Source organism: Garra rufa, chromosome 19 (genome assembly GCF_049309525.1).
Source record: "Garra rufa chromosome 19, GarRuf1.0, whole genome shotgun sequence".
In the NCBI taxonomy this organism is placed as follows: domain Eukaryota; kingdom Metazoa; phylum Chordata; class Actinopteri; order Cypriniformes; family Cyprinidae; genus Garra; species Garra rufa.
In genome coordinates this window covers 21,035,017-21,055,002 of record NC_133379.1, presented here as the reverse complement: position 1 = coordinate 21,055,002, position 19,986 = coordinate 21,035,017, and the positions used below count along the sequence as shown (strand labels likewise).

Sequence of the window (19,986 nt, the reverse complement as noted above, 5' to 3'; positions counted from 1 at the left end):
ACACTGTAGACTGGAACAATGATGCTAAAAATGTAGCTTTGATCACATGAATATTCTTTTTTTTACATTTTAAAATATGTTACAACAGAAAAGTGTTATTTTAGAAATCAAAAATATTTCAAAATTGTACAAATTTTGCTGTACTTCGACTCAAATAAATGCAGGCTTGGTGAGCAGAAGAGACTTCTTTAAAAAACATTAAAAAACTTACAGTTCAAAAACTTTTGACTGGTACTGTATATGAGTTTATGTTTGCATCATTTAACTGCAAAAGATTTAAAAGATTTCCTTGTGCTCATGCTGAAAATATCATATTCGAATAGACTTGTAAATAATGTGGTTGTCACAGGTGTCAGACGCACCTGGAAAACCCTGAGATTTGCCAAACTAGATGTATAAAATAGATCACGATATTCTTTTAGGATATCAAACACTTTGAATGATATTCACTCCAATATACCTAGTTGCATGACAATGCATTCAAATATTTTCTAATGAAATGTAAATAAAAAATATACTCGCTTGTAATTGTTGTCAGTTTGATTCATGTTACTGACCACATTATGTAAACAAAGTGGCCCAAACCAGGCAAATAGTTTTTTTACATATACACAATTTAAATGCCAGGTTAAGCCCTAGATTCGGTTTGGTTGAGTTAACATGACAGTTGTTTTGTTTTGATTTGTTTCGCTTAGCACAGTCATTTATTTATCATAACACAAACAGTGGCTACTGAATATAAACAGTACTTGTTAAATTACATTTCTTTCGAAGAACATAAGATATCAAAAGCACAAATAAACTTGCCTGTGTACATGTCAACAGCTTCTTGAGAAAGGCCATTCACTTTAACCAAGATCATAGACTGATATGACCCTTACAGTATATCAGCATCCAAATCCTACTTCCTTTTTTCAGGAACTTCAGCAATCAGCAAATAACTGAAATGCTGGGAACAAAGCTGCGTCAGGACAAGTACTTAGAATCTGACACTGCTTTGCCCATATCAAAATATCATGGGAAAGTAGAAGTTTTTTTTTTTTTTTTTTAGTTTTGAGGTATATGCTGCTTTTAATGATGTTTATGAAGAGGCTAGAGCTATGGCCTTTATCTACTGTAGGTCTCACTGAGGATCTGGGTTTGTCTTCGGCGAGGGTGCTGTAGAGACCACCACCGTCGACACTGTGGATTTCGGAGAGCTGGCGGCTGTGCGCTGTAGCTGCTGCGCCGGTACCGTCTGTATTCGAACCTGGGGCACAGAAACAAATTTGGTTTACTCACACGTATGGTTTGGCTTGTAAGGCCAGTTTTAGTTTGTTTAGGAGTGAGGTAGTGAAGTCTGATGAGTCAACCTGTGTGGCTTGTCCCTGCTGCTGTAGCTGCTGCAGCTGTTGAGCAGTCACAAAGCTGACAGGCTTGTTCCCAGCAATCAACTTGGTGCCTGCCGGCATGGTAGTCAGGATAATGTTCCTCCCCAGGTTGCTGATACTAAAAACAAAACACATATTTTCCATTTCAGCTAATAGGGAACTTTAATAAAAAAGCCTACAATTTAAGATTGCCATTTGTTTACTAGGACTGGGCTCGATTCGATTCAATATAGATTACTTTGGATATTTTTAAGTAAAAAAAAAATCTCAACTAATGCTGTAAAAGGTACATGAGAGTCAGTTGGTTCTACATTAATACTGAAGGTTAAAATTATAATATTAAACAAAAAGTTGACTTTAAATTACATCATTACATGTCTAATCCAATTGTTTTTTAAAATATCTGTCCCTGGACCACAAAACTTGTCTTAAGTAGCACAGGTATATTTTTAGCAATAGCCAAAAACACACAGTGCATTATTCAAAATTGTTCGATTTTTCTTTTATGCCAAAAATCATTAGGATATTAAGTAAAGATCATGCTCCATGAAGATATTTTGTAAATTTCCTACTGTAAATATAACAAAACTTCATTTTTGATTAGTAATATGCATTGCAAAAACTTCATTTGGACAACTTTAAAGGTGATTTTCTCAATATTTATATTTTTTTGCACCCTCAGATTCCAGATTTTCAAATAGTTGTATCTCAGTTAAATATTGTCATATCCTAACAAACCACACATTCCATTTTCAATGGAAAGCTTATTTATTCAACTTTCAGATTATGTAAAAATCTCAATTTTATAAAAAAAAATTTACCCTTGTGACTGGTTTTGTGGTCCAGGGTCACATATAAACATTTAAATTGAGTCTGTCATAAAAACGTGACAGCCATATTAACAGCACTGAACGTAAACAATGCCACTGTCGCATATTTTGCTGATTATTGCTGCCGAAAATGGTCAGTTATTGTCATGTTTTGGGCTGTACTAATCGGTTGGACCGGGAAAAACATCTGGAGTACTATAGACTGCTAAAAGTTATAACAAATCAAGGAGAAGAGTGTAAAAAACAGGAACAAAAGGCGTTTGTGGTTGGCCAAACTAAACCAGGATTTCCAGGGCAAGAATCTTAACAACATTTGTGTTTGTTCTTATCATTTCCAGTCAGGTAGGTGAAATATTAGGCTAATATCTTAATACTGCTTGTGCTTATCTTTACCACCTATTAACTTTAATTTGTCAAAATATTGCACCCTTTCCTGCTTACTAAGTCTTTTTTCTATATGATTTAGCAGCTTCCACATGTTTTTTCCATGGTTTAGACAGCATAAATTAGCAGAACGTGTTCAGTAGTACATTAACTATGCAAACCATGCTGTTGTTTACATCCGAGTATCACCAATATGACTGCGCACCCGGATAACTGACAAAATTGTAAATCCTCTATTGAAGCAACGGGACAATCAGTTTACACACGTTTCATGCTGCTGCTTCTTATGAACTGAGGTGCTACAACGATCTTTCACTCCACATTAAACATCGCCAAAATGGCATTTATTGTTTGAATACTGTGATAAAATGGACAGAATTTAAAATCTGAGACTTTGTTTCACATCAAAAGTTAACAAAGCACAAAGCTTATTGCCATTTATTGAATGGGAGGCGTGCTACAATGTTTCGGTAATTACCTAAAAGCTAGTCTCAGCCTCAGACGTCACGCCCACGGAACGTTGGCTAAACGTCTGATGCATATGGTACACTTAACTGGAAACACTTCAGGAATGTCGAAGTCGTCATCTGATTAGTTGAATCTGACCAGATTTCTGGGAGACACGAGTGTCGCGTTTATTTTCGGTCCGCCGGGAAACAAAGCGCAGACTGATTTACTCGGCGTTTTGCTAATAGGTGCTTATGCAGACACCATTGTTGTTATACACATATGCAACGTTCTCCCTCTTCTTCGTTATCTTTCAATGCTGGTTATTTCAATGACTGACTTGTTGCACGCCAGTCTGTTGTTGTGGGGGCGTTTCCACGCACCGAAACGTGACGCTGAACGAAACGAACTGTGATTGGTTGTTTGACATGTCGATCAAATGGTCTTATGGGCGGGCCTTGGCCAATGAAAGCTGCCATGAATTCCAGACCTTCAGCCGTCAGTCTGAAGGTCTGGCTACGCGAGACTACCTAAAAGCAGACTAGACTAATCAGCTCTTGGGATTTAAGAATCAATATAGTTTCGTAAAAAAAAAAAAAGAATGGATTAAAATCGAGGAATCAATATTTTTATACCCATCCCTATTGTTTACTATTAAATGATGAAACAGAATGCTTACTTAGTGCTTATGTTCCCTTTAAGTATGGGAGTAGTAACCACACTCTTATTTTTCAAGGGTTGGCTGAGGACAGATAGAGGCACTGTGATCCTTGTGGGAAGTTTCCCCTGAAAAGAGCAAAGATTAGAGTTTCAATCATCATCATAACAGTTGTGCACAACAGACAGTAGCTCTGCTCCAAAGCCTAACTCCATCCTAACTGAAATTACATCCCAGATTTGCAACACTCTATAGTGTGTGAATGATGTGCTACCAGAATAGGCAGTACATTTTTGTGACTTTTTATTAGATTTATTTGTTTTATATTAAAGGGTTATTTCACTCAAAAATTTAAATTTTGTCATTGATTTTTCAAACCTGTAAGACCTTCATTCATCTTCGTAACACAAATTAAGATATTTTCGATGAAACCAGAGAGCCTTCGGACTCTGCATAGACATCAATGCAACTGACATGTTTAAGGCCCAGAAAAGTAGAAAGGATCGATAAAATAGGCCATGTGACATCAGTGGTTCAACCGTAATGTTATGAAGCTACGAGAATACAAAAATAATGACTTTATTCAACAATATCTACTCTTCCGTGTCAGTCTTCGACGTGTGTTCCAGGAATACCACGACTGAACATGAACGCTTGTCGAAGACTGACATGGAAGAGAAGAAATTGTTGAATAAAGTCATTGTTTTTGTTTTCTTTGCACACAAAAAGTATTCTCGTAACTTTAAAAAAAATTTTTTATCAGTGTCCTTACTACCTTCCTGGGCCTTGAACAAGGTAGTTGCGTTGCTGTCTATGCAGGGTCAGAAAGCTCTCAGATTTTATGAAAAATATCTAAATTTGTGTTCCGCAGATGAACAAAGGTCTTATGGGATTGGAACGACATGGGTGAGTAATTAACGACAGAACTTTCACTTTTGGATAAACTAGCCCTTTAATACTATTCAGGATTCAGAGAAATAAATTACACTTTAAAATATATTAAAATAGAAAACAGTTTTTCGAAATAAATGCAGCCTTCTTTCGAAAGCATTAAAATATATTACCAACCCAAAAGTTTTAAACAGTTTTATAAATTTTTCTACTAAAAAGTGCTTTTTGAACAACCTTCTGTCACACCTATTAATTCTGAAAGGTGTTGATGAAATTAATCAGATACTGTACTAAAAGACAAACTTACAGCTTGTGTGGCTACAACAGTAGCAGTGACGGGCACCTGTCTGACTGTGGCCGCAGCAGTGCCCAAAGAAAGCGTTGAGCCTGTGCCTGCAGGGCCCAGCGTCACGCCTTTGGCCCCTCCCACTCCACTGGTGGCTATGGTAACAGTGGCTGCCCCTGATGAAACCGTGACAGGCTTTGTACTTGTGCTGGTTGTGCTGATTGAGACAGTCTGACCTTGTTTCTGAGGGATTACCCCAAGGTTTGGCACTATTCGAATAGTGGTGCCCGCTTTCGAGTCGGACGAGGTGACGGTTGAGAATGTACGGGCCTTGGAATCAGCCATAGTGACGGCCAAGGCGGGCATGAGGCGGATGGCGGTGTCACAGGCAGCCTTCAGCTCCGGGTGAACCTTTACTAGGGTGGCCGGTGCTTTAGCAGCCAGGTTCTCAGCTGTCACGGATACAGCAGTGCTAGAGGCAGGAGGTGAGGGCTGAGGTTGAGACACGTGTAGTGTAGCAGAGATGCTCTTGCTGCCTGAGCTTGTAGCACTGCTCAGCATGTCTGGAGTGAGTTTGACAGTGGCCACTGGAGATTTAGTGAGGGTGGCCATCATGTCTGGGGTGATGCGAAGTACCGTTTGACCTTTGGCGTCGGTCGTAATTGAGGAGGGAGGTAAGCGGAGGACATCCTTCCCCTGAATGCGGAGGTTAGTGGCAGTGAGAGGGATCCCTGCCCCGCTTTGGGTCTTTACACCTAACTGACCAGTGATTGCAACCTGAAAAAAAACAAACAAAAGTGAGTGAGATTCAACATGGAAATAGATAGGTTAAAGTGATATTCATGTCGTTTCAAACCCCTAAGTCCTTCGTTCATCTTCAGAACCAGAATTAAGATAGTTTTGATCAAATTTGTGAGCTTTCTGATGTCACATGGACTATTTTTTAATGATGTCCTTACTACCTTTATGGGCCGGGGAACATTTCAGTTGTGTTGCTGTTTGTGCAGTGTCAGAAAGCTCTCAGATTTCATCAAAAATATCTTAATTTGTGTTCTGAAGATGAACAAAGGTCTTACAAGTTTGGAACGACATGAGGGTTACAGAATTTTAATGTTTTTGCGTGAACTATCCCTTTAAGTAAGCATAAGATGACACCAAAGGTAATCTTAATGCAAAAACATTAAGATTCACATACACCTTGCAGAACCTGCAAAATGTTAATTATTTTACAAAAATAAGAGGGATCATACAAAATGCATGTTATTTTATTTAGTTCTGACCTGAATAAGATTTCACATTAAAGACATTTGTTCTCTTGTAGTCCACAAGAGAAAATAATAGTTGAATTTATAAAAATTACCCTGTTCAAAAGTTTACAAAAACCTGATTCTTAGTCATGTGTTGTTACCTGAATGATCCACAGCTTTGTTTTTGTTTAGTGATAGTTGTTCATGAGTCCCTTGTTTGTCCTGAAAACAATAAACTGCCTGCTGTTCTTCAAAAAAATCCTTCAGGTCTCACAGATTCTTTGTTTTTTTTTCAGCATTTTTGTGTATTTGACACAATATTGTATTTTAACAATGACTATAAGATTTTGAGATCCATCTTTTCACACTGAGGACAACTGAGGGACTCATATGCAACTATTACAGAAGTTTCAAATGCTCACTGATGCATTAAGAGTCTGGGGGTGAACATTTCTTGTATCTGAAGATCAGGGTAAGTGTAACTTATTTTGTCCTCTGGGAAACATGTAAGTATCTTGTATAGCTTCTGAAGGGCAGTACTAAATGAAAAATAATATGATATTTAGGCAAAACACAGCTGTGGATCATTTCAGGTAACAAGGTATTAAGAATCAAGTGTATGTAAACTTTTGAACTGGGTCATTTTTATAAATTCAACTATTATTTTCTTTTGTGGACTATATGTAAACATCTTTTATGTGAAGTATCTTATTCGGGTCAGCACAATATATCATGCATCCACAGCTTTACCTGGTGTAAACAGTGTCTAATGCACTTTGAGTCAGTGCATACCTGTTTAATAATATTCTGGCTGCTGACACCCTGCAACACTGCAGGTGAAGTTGGGTTGTGTGCCGGGCTGGCGGGTGAGCTAGTCTGAGGTTTGGTTACTGTAACCGCAGAGGCAAGACCTGGAACAGTAAGACTGGCCTGGCCCCGTGAAGCCTGCACCTGAATGGGACTTCCTGCAGACTGGCCTCTTAGTGGTAGAGTCACCACCGCCTGCTCAAAGACAGACAAACAAAAATGTAATAGAGCTGGACATGTTGTCTGTTTATACTACACTGAATGCACACGTTATTGTAATCTGAGATGCTACAGCGCACCTGTGTAATGTTCTTTCCATGGGCCACAGTGACCGGCACCCTGATGTGGTGAGGGCTCTGATGCACCAACGTGGCTGCTTGTCCCGCAGAGGACGTCTGAAGACCGGGCTGGGCGGTGACCACTCGCACCTGAGGCAGAGAACCAGTGGCAGCTGAGTGCGCCACTACCCGAGTCGCAGGCTGCGGAGAGGCCTGCTGGGAAACCTGTGGACTAGGCTGACTGGCAGATAGCAGCGTTCCTAACTGAGGCATGGAAGGAGGAGACACCAACAGGACACTGTGGGTAAAAAAAAAAAAAAGACATTATGATCATTAAAGTCAAATAATGAAGAATGGAGCATGTGAGTAATGATACAGCTGAATTTTAGCTTTGTGTTGCATTGTTACTTTGAAAATTTCCGCTGAATTTTTCCCTGAGATGCACTTCAAAGAAATAGTTCAACTAAAAAAGGAAACCATGTCATTTCCTCACCCTTATGTTGTTTTACACCTTCTTGACTTGAATAGAAAAGGAAAGACTTTCGGTAAACATTCTTTGGAATTTTGAATTTCCTCAGTGTTCCGCAGATGTCAGTCAGTCATATGGGTTTTGAAAATGACGTACTTTGAAGCTGAAAATAATTTGATTGAACTAACTGTAAAGGAACTGGTATTTGCCAGATTAGCTCCTAAAGAAAATTATTTCTAAATTGTTTATCAGCCACTGACCTGGGATTGGTTTTGACAGGTTCTGGGGCGCCTATTTTGGTTGGAGTAGCTGCTGTGGGAGGAAGTGGTGATTTAGGGGTTCCGGGTGTGCTTGGTGTGGGGGTAGTGGGAGGTTGAGCCAGACTGGCAGCTGCAATGGCTACTCCTTCACTCCCTGAGCTCTGACCAGCCTCTGCAGCACCGTTCTTACTTCCTGGTTCCTTGCCACCTGCCTTCTACATTACAAACAAACACACACAAACATAAACATATGCAACAGGTGATGCAAATCGGATGGATCAACAGTGACGCTTTACATGTCAAATTAGCGTGAGACACCAATGTCATGGATGAGGGTGGAGGAACTTACAGGTTTGGGTGCTGGTTTGGGCTTCTGCTGCAGAGCTTTCTTGGCTTTGGCAGCTGCAGCCTGGGCCTGGTGTATTCGCTCTGATTTAAGAGAGATATTCAGATTTAGTATCTGGACTATTTAACATTAAATTAAGCATGTAACTTTGCTCCTAGCTTTTATTTGCATTGTTATTTGAGAATCAGGAAAAACTCAGGAAGCATCTGGTGTGCAGGGCCATGTCTCTAAGCTGGGAATGCGTTGGTATTGATAACTAAAACTAAAATTAATACAAATAATTTTTTGGCATTGAAGTTACAAAATATATAAATACACTACAAGTCAAATGTTTTTGAACAGTAAGATTTTTAATGTTTTTTCAAAGAAGTCTCTTACTCTCACCAAGCCTGCATTTATTTGATTCAAAGTAAAGCAAAAACAGTACTATTTTGAAATATTTTTATATCAAAATACTGTTTATTGAAAGTTATTCATGTGATTTCAATGCTGATTTTTTAAAATCATTACTCCAGTCACACAATCCTTCAGAAATCATTCTAATATTCTGATTTGCTGCTCAAAAACATTTATTATTATTATTATTATTATGTTGAAAACAGCAGAGTAGAATTTTTTCAGGTTTCTTTGATAAATAGAAAGTTCAGAAGAACAGAATTTATCTGAAATTACAAATGTCTTTATCATAAATATTTAGTCAATATAAATCATCCTTGCTAAATAAAAAAATGACACAGATTCCAAGCTTTTGAATGCTACAGTGTATGTTACAAAAGCTTTTTATTTCAGATAAATGCTTATCTTTGGATATTTCTATTCATCAAAAAATCCTGATCAGCAAATCAGCATATTAAAATGATTTTAGAAAGATCATGTGACACTGAAGACTGGAGTAATGATGCTGAAAATTCAGCTTTGAAATCACAGGAATAAATTACATTTTAAAATATATTTAAATAGAAAACAGTTATTTTGAATAGTAAAAATATATCAAAGGTTCAGAGGTTTCTTTAAAAAAAAAAACATTAAAATTCTTACTGTTCAAAAACTTTTGACTGGTAGTGTATATATTTAAATATTTGATCAAAAATGTACTTTTTTAACTTATATTTTAGTTAGCTGCCAAGACAACATTTTTAAGTTTAAGCTGACTAAAACTAACAAAAATAAACAAATGCCAAATACAAATGTATATACATAACCAAAAACTAATGAATGACATAATTACTAACACTTAAACTGAAATTATCAAAATAAAAAGCTATTAATATATATTAAAACAAAATTAAAGTACATTTATAATACTAAAATTACACAGCTTTGGTATCATCCTGGAATGACTTTGCATGTTCATATTTACCAATAGCAGCATATAGAAACCTGATACAGCCTGCTATTTTCTGAGTACTAAACCTGTTCTACTTGTCAGGCAATATAAATGGGATTCATTAGTGAAGAGTGACAACAAGCACACGCAATGATCGATATTCTGCCTGTGGCGATGAAACCTTTTTGACTTTTTACGTAAATGCATTGGTTACAGGGCTGCTCACCAAACTCCTCCTGGCTCCGGTCTCTGTGGAGGTAGATCCACAGCTTGCGGCCGATGTCGTATTTCACGCAAGGGTCTTTTTCGTAGTGCAGGCGGTCGAGGGCACCGCTCACCACTGTGTTTACCTAAAAATGGACAAAATGTGAGTGTAAGAGTGACTAATGTGTTATAGTAGTAAACACGACAGCACAAAACATGTCTGACCTGAGCACTGGTGACATCAGGGGCTAAGAACTGGGAGTCTTTGAGTAGCTCACAGATTTCAGCTCTAGTGCCTTCTCCATTAGGAAGCCTGGCAGCAGCATCTCGCACTATTCATGCAAAAAGAAAACACATGCGTGCTCCTGTATTGAACCTCAATTCAAATCTGATTTCACTTTCTGAGAATAATAGTTCAGCATTCAAATGCTCATGTCAATCCAAACCCATTTGTGCTTCTTTCCACTGACTGTTCTTGTCATAATAAAGAAACTCAAATAGGATTGGAATGAGATTAGAGTGATTCATTCTTTTTTTTGAAACAGTTATTTTTTTAAGGAACTAACACCAGAAATGCTGAAGAAAAAGGAAGATCATAAATAATCCATGTCAATAAAATCCCTAACAGAACTGCAAAAAGATAGAGAACACAGCGGTTACCGAGAGATAGTATGGTGACATAGGCCGGTCTGTCGGAGCGCAGTAGAGAATGCTCTCGTGCTTTATTGAGCGAAGTCTCCTTGTCAAAAACTCCCTTGACTGGTCCCACCACAGACTCAAAGCCATGCATTCGGTAAGTAAAGGCTTTATGCGGTTGATCATAACGCTGCTGCTCCTAAAAAACACAAAGACTTAAGTTATTGAAAGAATAATAACAGACTACATTCCAAAAGCGGTGCAACAATGTAAAAAACAATGCGTTCGACAGCATGCCTCCTTAGGGTAGGTGAGACCCAAGCACTAACCTGCTCTTGAAAAACATGCCTTTCCTCTCCTGTACTAGGCCTCACCACGTAGTCAGTCCACCTATACACAAAGTAGGGGGAAAAAAAAACAGTATGAAATGCATGCGTGATTGCGTGTGTGCACCAGTCTTAGCTAAAAAGACAAAGGAGTTGTTGTTCAAGTATGACACTGGCTAAGTAAACAGGCCATAATCCACTGTCAAACTCACACTCTAGGTGTTGGAGGAGTGAGCTCTGCAGCTTCTTCTCCCTCTTGCTGTAAAATACATATAAAATCAAAAATTGCTGAGTATGCCATTACATCATTGTGAAAATACATATTAGGCATTTACTACCTTGACAATCACATGATCCTTTGACTCCAGCCATAACTGGCACAGGGCACTTAGATCTTTGTCTCCCTCCTGACTTGGACCTGCAAATATCAGTGTAAAGAAATGTACAATATAGGTCCCACAACCAAAAAACACATTTAAAAAGCAGTTAAGCACTCAAATCAAGATCCTTTTATTATCTATTGAAACCTATTATAATATTTAAAATATCAGTAAATAATTTTTGCATTTTATTCCATTGCCATTTTTAATAATATATATTTTAAATTTTCTTTTAAAGTGAAGTAAAAAAAAAAAAGATATTTTCTTTAACTTCACTTTAAAAAAAACTAAAATATATTATTAAAATGGCAATGGAATAAAATTCAAAAATTATTTCAGTATGATTTTCATAAGTTGAAATAAAGATATTTTCTTTTAAAACTTTATGTAAAAAATGTGTTTTAGTCCATTGATTTTCACTACATCCCTACATTTATGATCAGGAAATATTCATGTGTCCCTCTCTCTAACAGCAACATGGTGAGTAGATAGGCCACTTCATTTTAAGGTAAATGTGTTCAAAAGTATGAAAAATCTGTGTGTAACTTAGAGGAACGTCACTACTGTACACCATTTTTCTATAATTAAACACCCTTATTTGGGAGTTACTCCATAACATTTAGTTTTTATATGTTCAGAACTGTGCTAGCTAACCATGTGCTGATAAGCATTTTTGAGCTAGCTCCAAAAGTATCTAAAATTGTCACTACTGAGACCAAAACATACGGTAAAGTTTTGGTAGTGACATCTTTGTTTTTTTTAGGGTGTTGTCCCATAAAATTGTCACTACCATAACAGTCACGAATAAAGCATATCATTGTTTCGGTAGTGACAAAATTTACAAAAATATACAAAATTTTGTACAGTTATGCAAATTTCTTAGTATTTTTGTATGTTTTAGTAGTGTTTTAGTATGTGGGTTAAAATGCTGTAATGAATTTACACATGATCTAAAAACCCCTGGATCTGAACTACACCTTTTTTTAGATTAGTTTTATAGACAAATATAAATTGAATGCATTTACAAAAGTAACATTTTTTCAAAAACAACTGGAGTGTACATAACTGTTCAGTAAGATTTTTTTAAATACTTTTATTCAGCAAGAATTTTTTACATTTCATTACAGTCACTTTCGGTTGTGTACACTGTACTTCTCTTTGAAAATGGTTAGAATATTACTTTTGTAAAGGCATTCAATTTATATTTACCTATTAACTAAAACAGCAAGATACAATTAGAAAAAATTGGGGAGACCATCATACCTATCCACTTCCATTGCTGGGAAAGTTCCTTGAACTCCACAAAAGGTACAAAGCCTGTAGGCAGAGCCATTACACCAGCTGACAGAAAACAGAGATATCAAGCAAAAGCCTAAATATCAACATGCATCATTTAAAATATAAATCATAAACAAATAGCTGCAGGAATTTATCATAAAAAAAAAAACATTTATAAAATCAGGCACACCTTTGCTCTCTCCAGCGAGAAACTGTAGAGCGGGCACTGCCAACTCTGACCAGCAGGGGGCCATAGAGAACCAGGGGTTGAGTGTGCTGGCTGGAGATGACTGCCACTGTTGGACTTTCTCCTCCATCTGACAGCAACAGAAAAATGGAAAAACCACAATGCTTAGTTTAGGATGAGCAGCAAGGTCAGTGAAATATCTATTTCTGCAAACTTCAGGTATTTCAGATATTACTAAGTTTGGACACTCCCGACTGAATGTATACAGCATTTCTCATGATTACAAGACTTTTTTGGTCTAAAGGAAATGCAGAAATTAGTTTTTCTAATTTTAATTGAATTGACATTTTTTATTAAAATTGTATTCATTTACAATACTACAACTTTAAAATGTAATGTGCAAAAACTTGGCAACATATACTGGAAGTCCTTTAAAACAGCTTAAGGATCCCAGGATGCACCTTATGAAGAAGACTGTGCGTAACCAAAGTATGATGAATGTTATATATAAGAATTTTTCTATTATTTCACTGCTTAATTCCTATACCATATACCCTACTGTTCAAAAGTTTGGTAAGATTTTATTTGTGATCTTACGCTCACTAAGGCTGCATTTATTTGACTAATAACATAGTAAAATGTCAATATCATAATCATTTAAAATAACCGCTGTCTGTGTGAATACTTTTTAAAATGTCATTTATTCCTGTAATGGCAAAGCTAAATTTTCAGTGTCAGATGATCCTTCAGAAATACACTTATTTGTATCAAGATTTAAAGTCTTTGCTGTCATTTTTGATCAACTTTAACTTACTATTGAAATCTTACTTTGTATTACAACTAAATGGTAGTGTGTCTGCATATTACATAGGTGCTACTTGTACCACGGAGGATGTTGCTAGACTTTCCAGTCTGAGGACGTCCTCCAGCAAATGAAAAAAGCTCATGGCTATCTCTTCCACTGTGTCAGGGCTCCTCTGGGACTCATCCATGGGCCTTTGATACAAAGTGAAACAGATGAGTGTTTAGATATTTAAATGCTGAGAGTTTTGAACAAAGTATCTTATGCACAGTAGAAAGACCTACTCTTCTTTAACGCTTTGTGGAGGAGCAATGGGGACATCAGCAAGACCCGAGTTCACAGAAGGTGCTGACATCTGAACATCGCAGACCTCCTCCGATTCCATTTTTATAGGCCGCATCTTTTTCTTCCTCCTCTCTTCCTTTATCTTCTTCTTAGGTAAAGCCAGGTCAAAGACAGCTACAGGGCAAAAGCACAGACAATGAGTACATAGATTTCCACATGCTGCAATCACTCATGCAATTCATATTGGGATAGTTCACCCATAAAATTAAGATTCTGTCATTAATTGCTAATGTGTCAGTTGCTTTGCTGTCTATGCAGGGTCAGAAAGCTCTTGGATTTCATCAAAAATATCTTAATTTGTGTTCTGAAAGTGAACAAAGCAGGTTTGGAATGACATGAGGGTGAGTAATTAATGACAGAATTTCCATTTTGGGTGAATTATTCCATTAATAGAAACAACCAAGCATATTATTCTCACTTGTAACAGATCCTTTTCTGCCGATGTTGACTCGTGACATGATATCACCAAGATGGAGGTCAGAGGTCATCAGGTCAGGGTGGTCCTAAAAATGACATCATTACTTATATCTATATTGTCTTTTAGTGCCATGATTTTCAATCTTGGGTCAATCTTGGCACACAATGTGTGTGTGTGTGTGTGTGTGTGTGTGTGTGTGTACCTGGTATTCATCACGTTGTGGGGACCAAATGTCCCCACAAGGATAGTAATACCAGTAGATTTTGACCTTGTGGGGACATTTCTCAGGTCCCCATGAGGAAACAGGCTTATAAATCATGCACAATGAGTTTTTTTGAGTAAGTAAAAGTGTGCACAATCTCCTGTGAGGGCTAGGTTTAGGTGTAGGGTAGGTGTAGGGCCATAGAAAGTACGGTTTGTACAGTATAAAAACCATTACGCCTATGGAATGTCCCCATAAAACATGTAAACCCAACATGTGTGTGTGTGTGTGTGTGTGTGTGTGTGTAAAATATTTGTGAATTATTTCGTTTCTATTATGTTACATTATAATTTTCGGCTCACTACAGCACTGTACTGTTAGCAGTATTATTTTTTATGCATTTATTTCATTCACTTTTTCATTATTTAATTTCACATTTTTTACACAATTTTTCCCTAAACTCTTTCATGGACTCCATAACACTCCCTTGTGAGCCCCTAGAGGTCAATTAACCCCTAGAAATGTAATTCTGGGCTTGATGTACTATTAAAACATGTATCTTTACTTAAAATCCCAGTTAAAAATGACTGTTTATTCTTAATAAACATCACAGAGTTTCTTAAATTTGTGCTCTGCATTTAACCCATCCAAGTGCACACACACAGTAGTGAACACACACACACCGTGAACACACACCCGGAGCACACACCCGGAGCAGTGGGCAGCCATTGCTGCGGCGCCCGGGGAGCAGTTGGGGGAACGGTGCCATGCTCAAGGGACTCACCTCAGTCGTGGTATTGAGGGTGGAGAGAGTGCTGTACATTCACAATCTCCACCTACAATCCCTGCCGGACCTGGGACTCGAACCTGCAACCTTTGGGTTACAAGTCCGACTCTCTAACCATTAGGCCACGGCTGCCCCCATAGATAATGTTCTCACCCCCTTGTCATCCAAAATATTCATGTCTTCTTTTCTTCAGTCCTAAAGAAAGTGGTTTTTTTTTTTGAGGAAAAAATTTCATGATTTTTCTCTATATAGTGGACTTCTATGGTGCCCAGAGTCCGGCTTCAAACGATCCCAAACGCGGTTGCAAATGAACCCAGACAAAGAAGAAGGGTTTTATATAGCAAAACGATTTTTTTCTTTTTTATTACAATTTATATAATTTTTAACCTCAAATGCTCGTCTTGTCTTGCTCTACCTGAACTCTGTTTTTTTCCGATTGAAGACAGGTATGTCGCAAAACTCCCATCTAATTTTCTCCCTCCACTTCAAAATTGTCCAGCATCGCTGTTTTATCTTTTTAAGTGTGTTTGTTCTTCTTTGCATGTTCACTTTGCAAACACTGGGTTGGTACTTCTGCAGCGATGTAGGATGATTTTGAAATGATTTTTGAAGTTGAGGGAGAAAATAAGATGGGAGTTTTTCCGACATACCCTAACTGTCTTGAAACGGCAGAGCTAGACAAGATGAGCGTTTAAGGTTAAAAAGTATATAAATTGTAATTTAAAAAAAATGAAATAAATAACCGATTGTTTGGCTAAATAAGATCCATCTTCTTCAGCTGGGATTGTTTACAACCGCATTTGGGATAGTTTGAAGCCACATTTAAACTGCATTTTGGAAGTTCAAACTCCATAGAAGTCCACTATATTGAGAAAAATCCTGAAATGTTTTCCTCAAAAAACATAATTTCTTTACGACCGAAGAAAGACAGACAGGGGGTGAGTAAATTATATGTAAATTTTTGTTCTGAAAAATTAACTTCTTTAAAGGTGCAGCAGGAAAAACTAAACTAAAAATAACTAACATATAGCATTATTAATAATGATGAAGTGGTATTATCAATATTGTGGTATAGCAATATCATCGTGGTCACATGACAATATGAAAAATAGGTCTTCCAAACAGTGTACATTAAAATATATGTAAAGTTTTTATTCTAACATTAAAAGGTTATTGTTGTGTTTTGGGCCATTATGCTTTGTCATGATGCTTTATTTTAGCGGCAGATGATTACAGCATTTGACTAGATTTGTAGTGAGACACGTTTTTGAATTGCTGTCAGCTAGCGGTTTAAATGGATAATGTTATTTGCAGTGCAAATTCAAAATATCTCTCTCAAGTGTTGAATGTAGGAAAGAAGTATTGTAATTTCCCTACCGTAGTGTAACGCAAAAATAATATAGCAATGAAAAATTCATTTTGATTTATTTTACAGTGAAATAGTTTTTACAATATATGACTATTACTGTCATATAAATAACAATAATATAAAATTGTTATTATTATTATATTCTAATTTGTTTGACTTCTTAAAACACCAGTGTAAATGTAATTTAGACTGAGACAGTATATCACAAATAAAAAGATGGTTGAGTCCCCTTTAAAGTTCAGGTACAAGTCAATTCACTTTTTTCTGATTTAAGTTTCTTAGTTAAGAACATGGGTTGGAGCTTTTAATTTTGAAATCTCTCAAAGTGCATTAGTTAGAATTTAACTATAAAATGTACTTTTTTCCGAAGTCTTCATTTGTCTTTCTTTCTTTTTCTAAATATCGCAATAAAAATGTACTTCATATCAAGACATTATCGTATTGTGAGATTTTGATATTGTTATATCCCTAATTATTAACATAACTGGATGTTGGGTAGAACACAAACAATAAAGTAATAAAACAGTGACCCCTTTTGGCAACTTACTGGCTGTCGTTTTCTTTTCTCTCTGTGCCTGTGCAGCATGGCTCTTAGCTCCTTCTCACCCATCTCAGGCTTGTCTACATGGAAAATCATATTTAGCAACTTATAATTTCATAGAGCAATAAAGCTATAGTTTTAACTGACCTCTGGTTTTCATGTCCTGAGTAGAAAGGCTGGGAAGCACCCTGAGAGAGACAGTTGGAGTTGGGGAGGAGGGCGACTGAGGAACAGGCAACCAAGAGGCTGTATCTGCTTACACAAACACAAAATGATCATATGGATTACATGAACACATAAAGGTGCTGAAAAAGATAAGTTTTCACACTACATCAAACCCACCATCTTCATCAGATGACACATTACTGTCCCCACACTCTGTTTTCACATCCTTTAGTATATGACCCACTCGACGTCTCACTCTCTGCTCCAGCATCTCTTTATGAGACGGGGCAGGGTACCGCCGTTTTACAGCAAGCTCAGGTCCACTGCGAACTGCCAAATCCAACAATTCCTACATTACAAGAGAAACACATAAACCACGTGCATTTATTAGTAGTTGATTACTTCCAAAGTTTTAGATTTTTTTTAAGTTTTTGAAAAGCATTTTATGCTCATCAAGGCTGCATTTATTTGATCAAAAACACAGTAAATAGATTATATTGTGAAATAGTATTGCCATTTAAAATAACTGTTTTCTATTTTAATATATTTCAAAATGCAATTTTTTTTTGTGATGGCAAAGCTGAATTTTCAGCATCATTACTCCAGTCTTTAGTGTGACATGATCCTTCAGAAATCATTCTAATATGCTGTTTTGCTGCTCAAAAAACATTTCTTAATATTTTCAATGTTAAAAAAACAGTTGTGATGCTTAATATTTTTGTGGAAATCATGACAAATTTTCTCAGGGGTTCTTTGATCAATAGATTATTTAATTGAAACAAATGTTTTGTAACATATTATATGTCTTTACACTCACTTTTGATTAATTTAATGCATCCTTGCTGAATAAATGTATTAAGGGGAGACACTGCAGGCAAAAAACGTTTTTTTATGCACCTGTCAAGATTGAGATTTTGGACTTTTTGGTTTTTCATTAAGTGTTTTTTTCAGACTAGTGAAAAGAAAACATCCAAAAGACACCTTTAAGTGTTTCTTTTCTAGCACTTATCTATCTGTGTCAATAGATCTCAATTACAATACATATTTTTACAAGCAGTTTTCTCAAAATGAGTTTTTCCTCCTACACTGAGCCATAATTCTCCACTTCAGTAGCATTTACACACACCAAAAGTTACATTTATATTCCTGTCTATATCCTGAAGCTTTTTACAGAGGGATTTGTTCATATAAAATTTGCCCCTCAAATTTGCTATTTTATTGTCCCTCAAAATTGTGAAAAATATCGTTTTCTGTGACAAAATGAGATACCCAAAATTCCCTCTGTAAAAACATTTGACTCTAATATGTCAAAAAAAATTAAACAAGAATTTTGAAACTGACTTCACTGACTTCAATTTGCATATAAAAATCTAACATTTAAGAAAACTTGTAATACAAAAAAAAAAAACGTTTGCAGTTATCAATGTAATCAATCAACTGGTTAAGTAAGGCAATGATTTATAGTTATTTTTTTTTTGTTACGCTCTTCACCTGCGGTGTCTAAATTAGCTCTTCTGTGAGGTCTGTGATTTTACTATACCTTTCTAGAAACCAGGATCTGCTTGAGTAGTTTGTGGTAGTACTGTTGAAGTGAGTAGACGTGCCTTTTTTTCTGCGATTTGGCACAAAGTTGTTTGTACTTGACCACCTCTGGGTTAAAGTAACCATCTAAGGAAAGATGAACAAATTAATATTCATGAAGTTGCATTTTAGAGAAGTTAACATTGTATTTTAGAATACACAGATTGAAAATAAAGACAAAAAGAGTGACCTCTGAACAGCTTCTGGGCAATGTGCAAGGGGTTTCCGAAGAAGAAATTCTGGTTGTTGAAAAGGTCACTGATGATGCTGTTCTGTTCGGAAATGTTATTCTCGGAGAACTGAGGCAGGAGTTGACGTAGATGTGTGCGCTGAGCATCTGTGAGCACATCTGTCCATGTGCTCTCACTCAAGGCTGAGAAGAATATCTCTGGCTGCTCTTACACAAAGACAAACATGCACACGAGATAGAGGGGCTAGTCTATTTTTCACTCTCATGTTTTCATAAAATAATAAAAAAGAAGGATGATAACTCACGTCCTCCAGCAAATCTTCCGGAACCCGTACTCTACAGTTTCCCAACATGCACTCCTCCATCACACGTCCATCCTGGTCCATTCCAGACTCCAGTGGGTCTGTTAACATGTGATCTAATGCATCCATCTTTGCCTAACCGTTCACAGCAGCACAAACGGTATCTGTGGGTTTACAAAGTTAAATATTATCAACTAAAGAAGGTCTAAAGACATGAGGAAAGCAGTATTTTGTAAGACTTTTTAGTAATTAACTTGTCTTTTGGAAAAACACTACCAGTCAAAAGCGTTTGGACAGGAAGGTTTTTAATTTGTAATGTTAAAGAAGTCTCTTCTGCTTACCAAGCCTGCATTTATTTGATTCAAAATACAGCGAAAGCAGTAATATTGTGAAATATTTTTTCTATTTAAAATAACTGCTTTCTATTTGAATATATTTTAAAATGTAATTCATTCCTGTGATCAAAGCAAAATTTTCAGCATCATTAATCCAGCCTTCATTGTCACATGATCCTTCAGAAATATATTAGATTTTTAAATATATTGATATAGGAAGCAGTTATTTTAAATAGAAGATATTTCAAAATGTTACAGTTTTTGCCGGCTTGGTGAGAACAGACTTCTTTAAAACACATTAAAAATCTTAGTGTTCAAAAACTTTTGACTGGTAGTGG

General features: G+C 36.6%; 1 protein-coding gene across 1 annotated transcript; it reads right to left on the bottom strand.

The window, feature by feature from the left end:
- Positions 1-193: 193 nt before the first annotated feature.
- nfrkb (nuclear factor related to kappaB binding protein) lies at positions 194-18,867 on the bottom strand. Its single transcript, XM_073823918.1, has 23 exons — positions 18,781-18,867; positions 17,418-17,589; positions 17,223-17,327; positions 17,082-17,155; positions 14,177-14,261; positions 13,698-13,872; positions 13,496-13,607; positions 12,615-12,741; positions 12,410-12,487; positions 11,105-11,184; positions 10,979-11,025; positions 10,770-10,830; positions 10,465-10,639; positions 10,030-10,136; positions 9,827-9,950; positions 8,277-8,356; positions 7,928-8,142; positions 7,220-7,496; positions 6,906-7,115; positions 4,888-5,643; positions 3,711-3,817; positions 1,353-1,488; positions 194-1,249 (listed from the first exon to the last, which is right to left on the bottom strand). Exons 2-23 carry the CDS (start codon positions 17,509-17,511, stop codon positions 1,124-1,126), a joined length of 3,351 nt encoding a protein of 1,116 aa, XP_073680019.1. The 5' UTR covers positions 17,512-17,589; positions 18,781-18,867; the 3' UTR covers positions 194-1,123.
- Positions 18,868-19,986: the final 1,119 nt, after the last annotated feature.

Coding starts and splice junctions, on each gene's coding strand:
- nfrkb (XM_073823918.1), bottom strand. CDS start 17,511: ATGCTGGAGCAGAGAGTGAGACGTCGAGTGGGTCATATACTAAAGGAT. Junction 9,951..10,029: donor CTGATGTCACCAGTGCTCAG/GTCAGACATGTT, acceptor GTCCATTTTTAG/GTAAACACAGTGGTGAGCGG. Junction 7,497..7,927: donor CCTGTCAAAACCAATCCCAG/GTCAGTGGCTGA, acceptor TTTTACCCACAG/TGTCCTGTTGGTGTCTCCTC.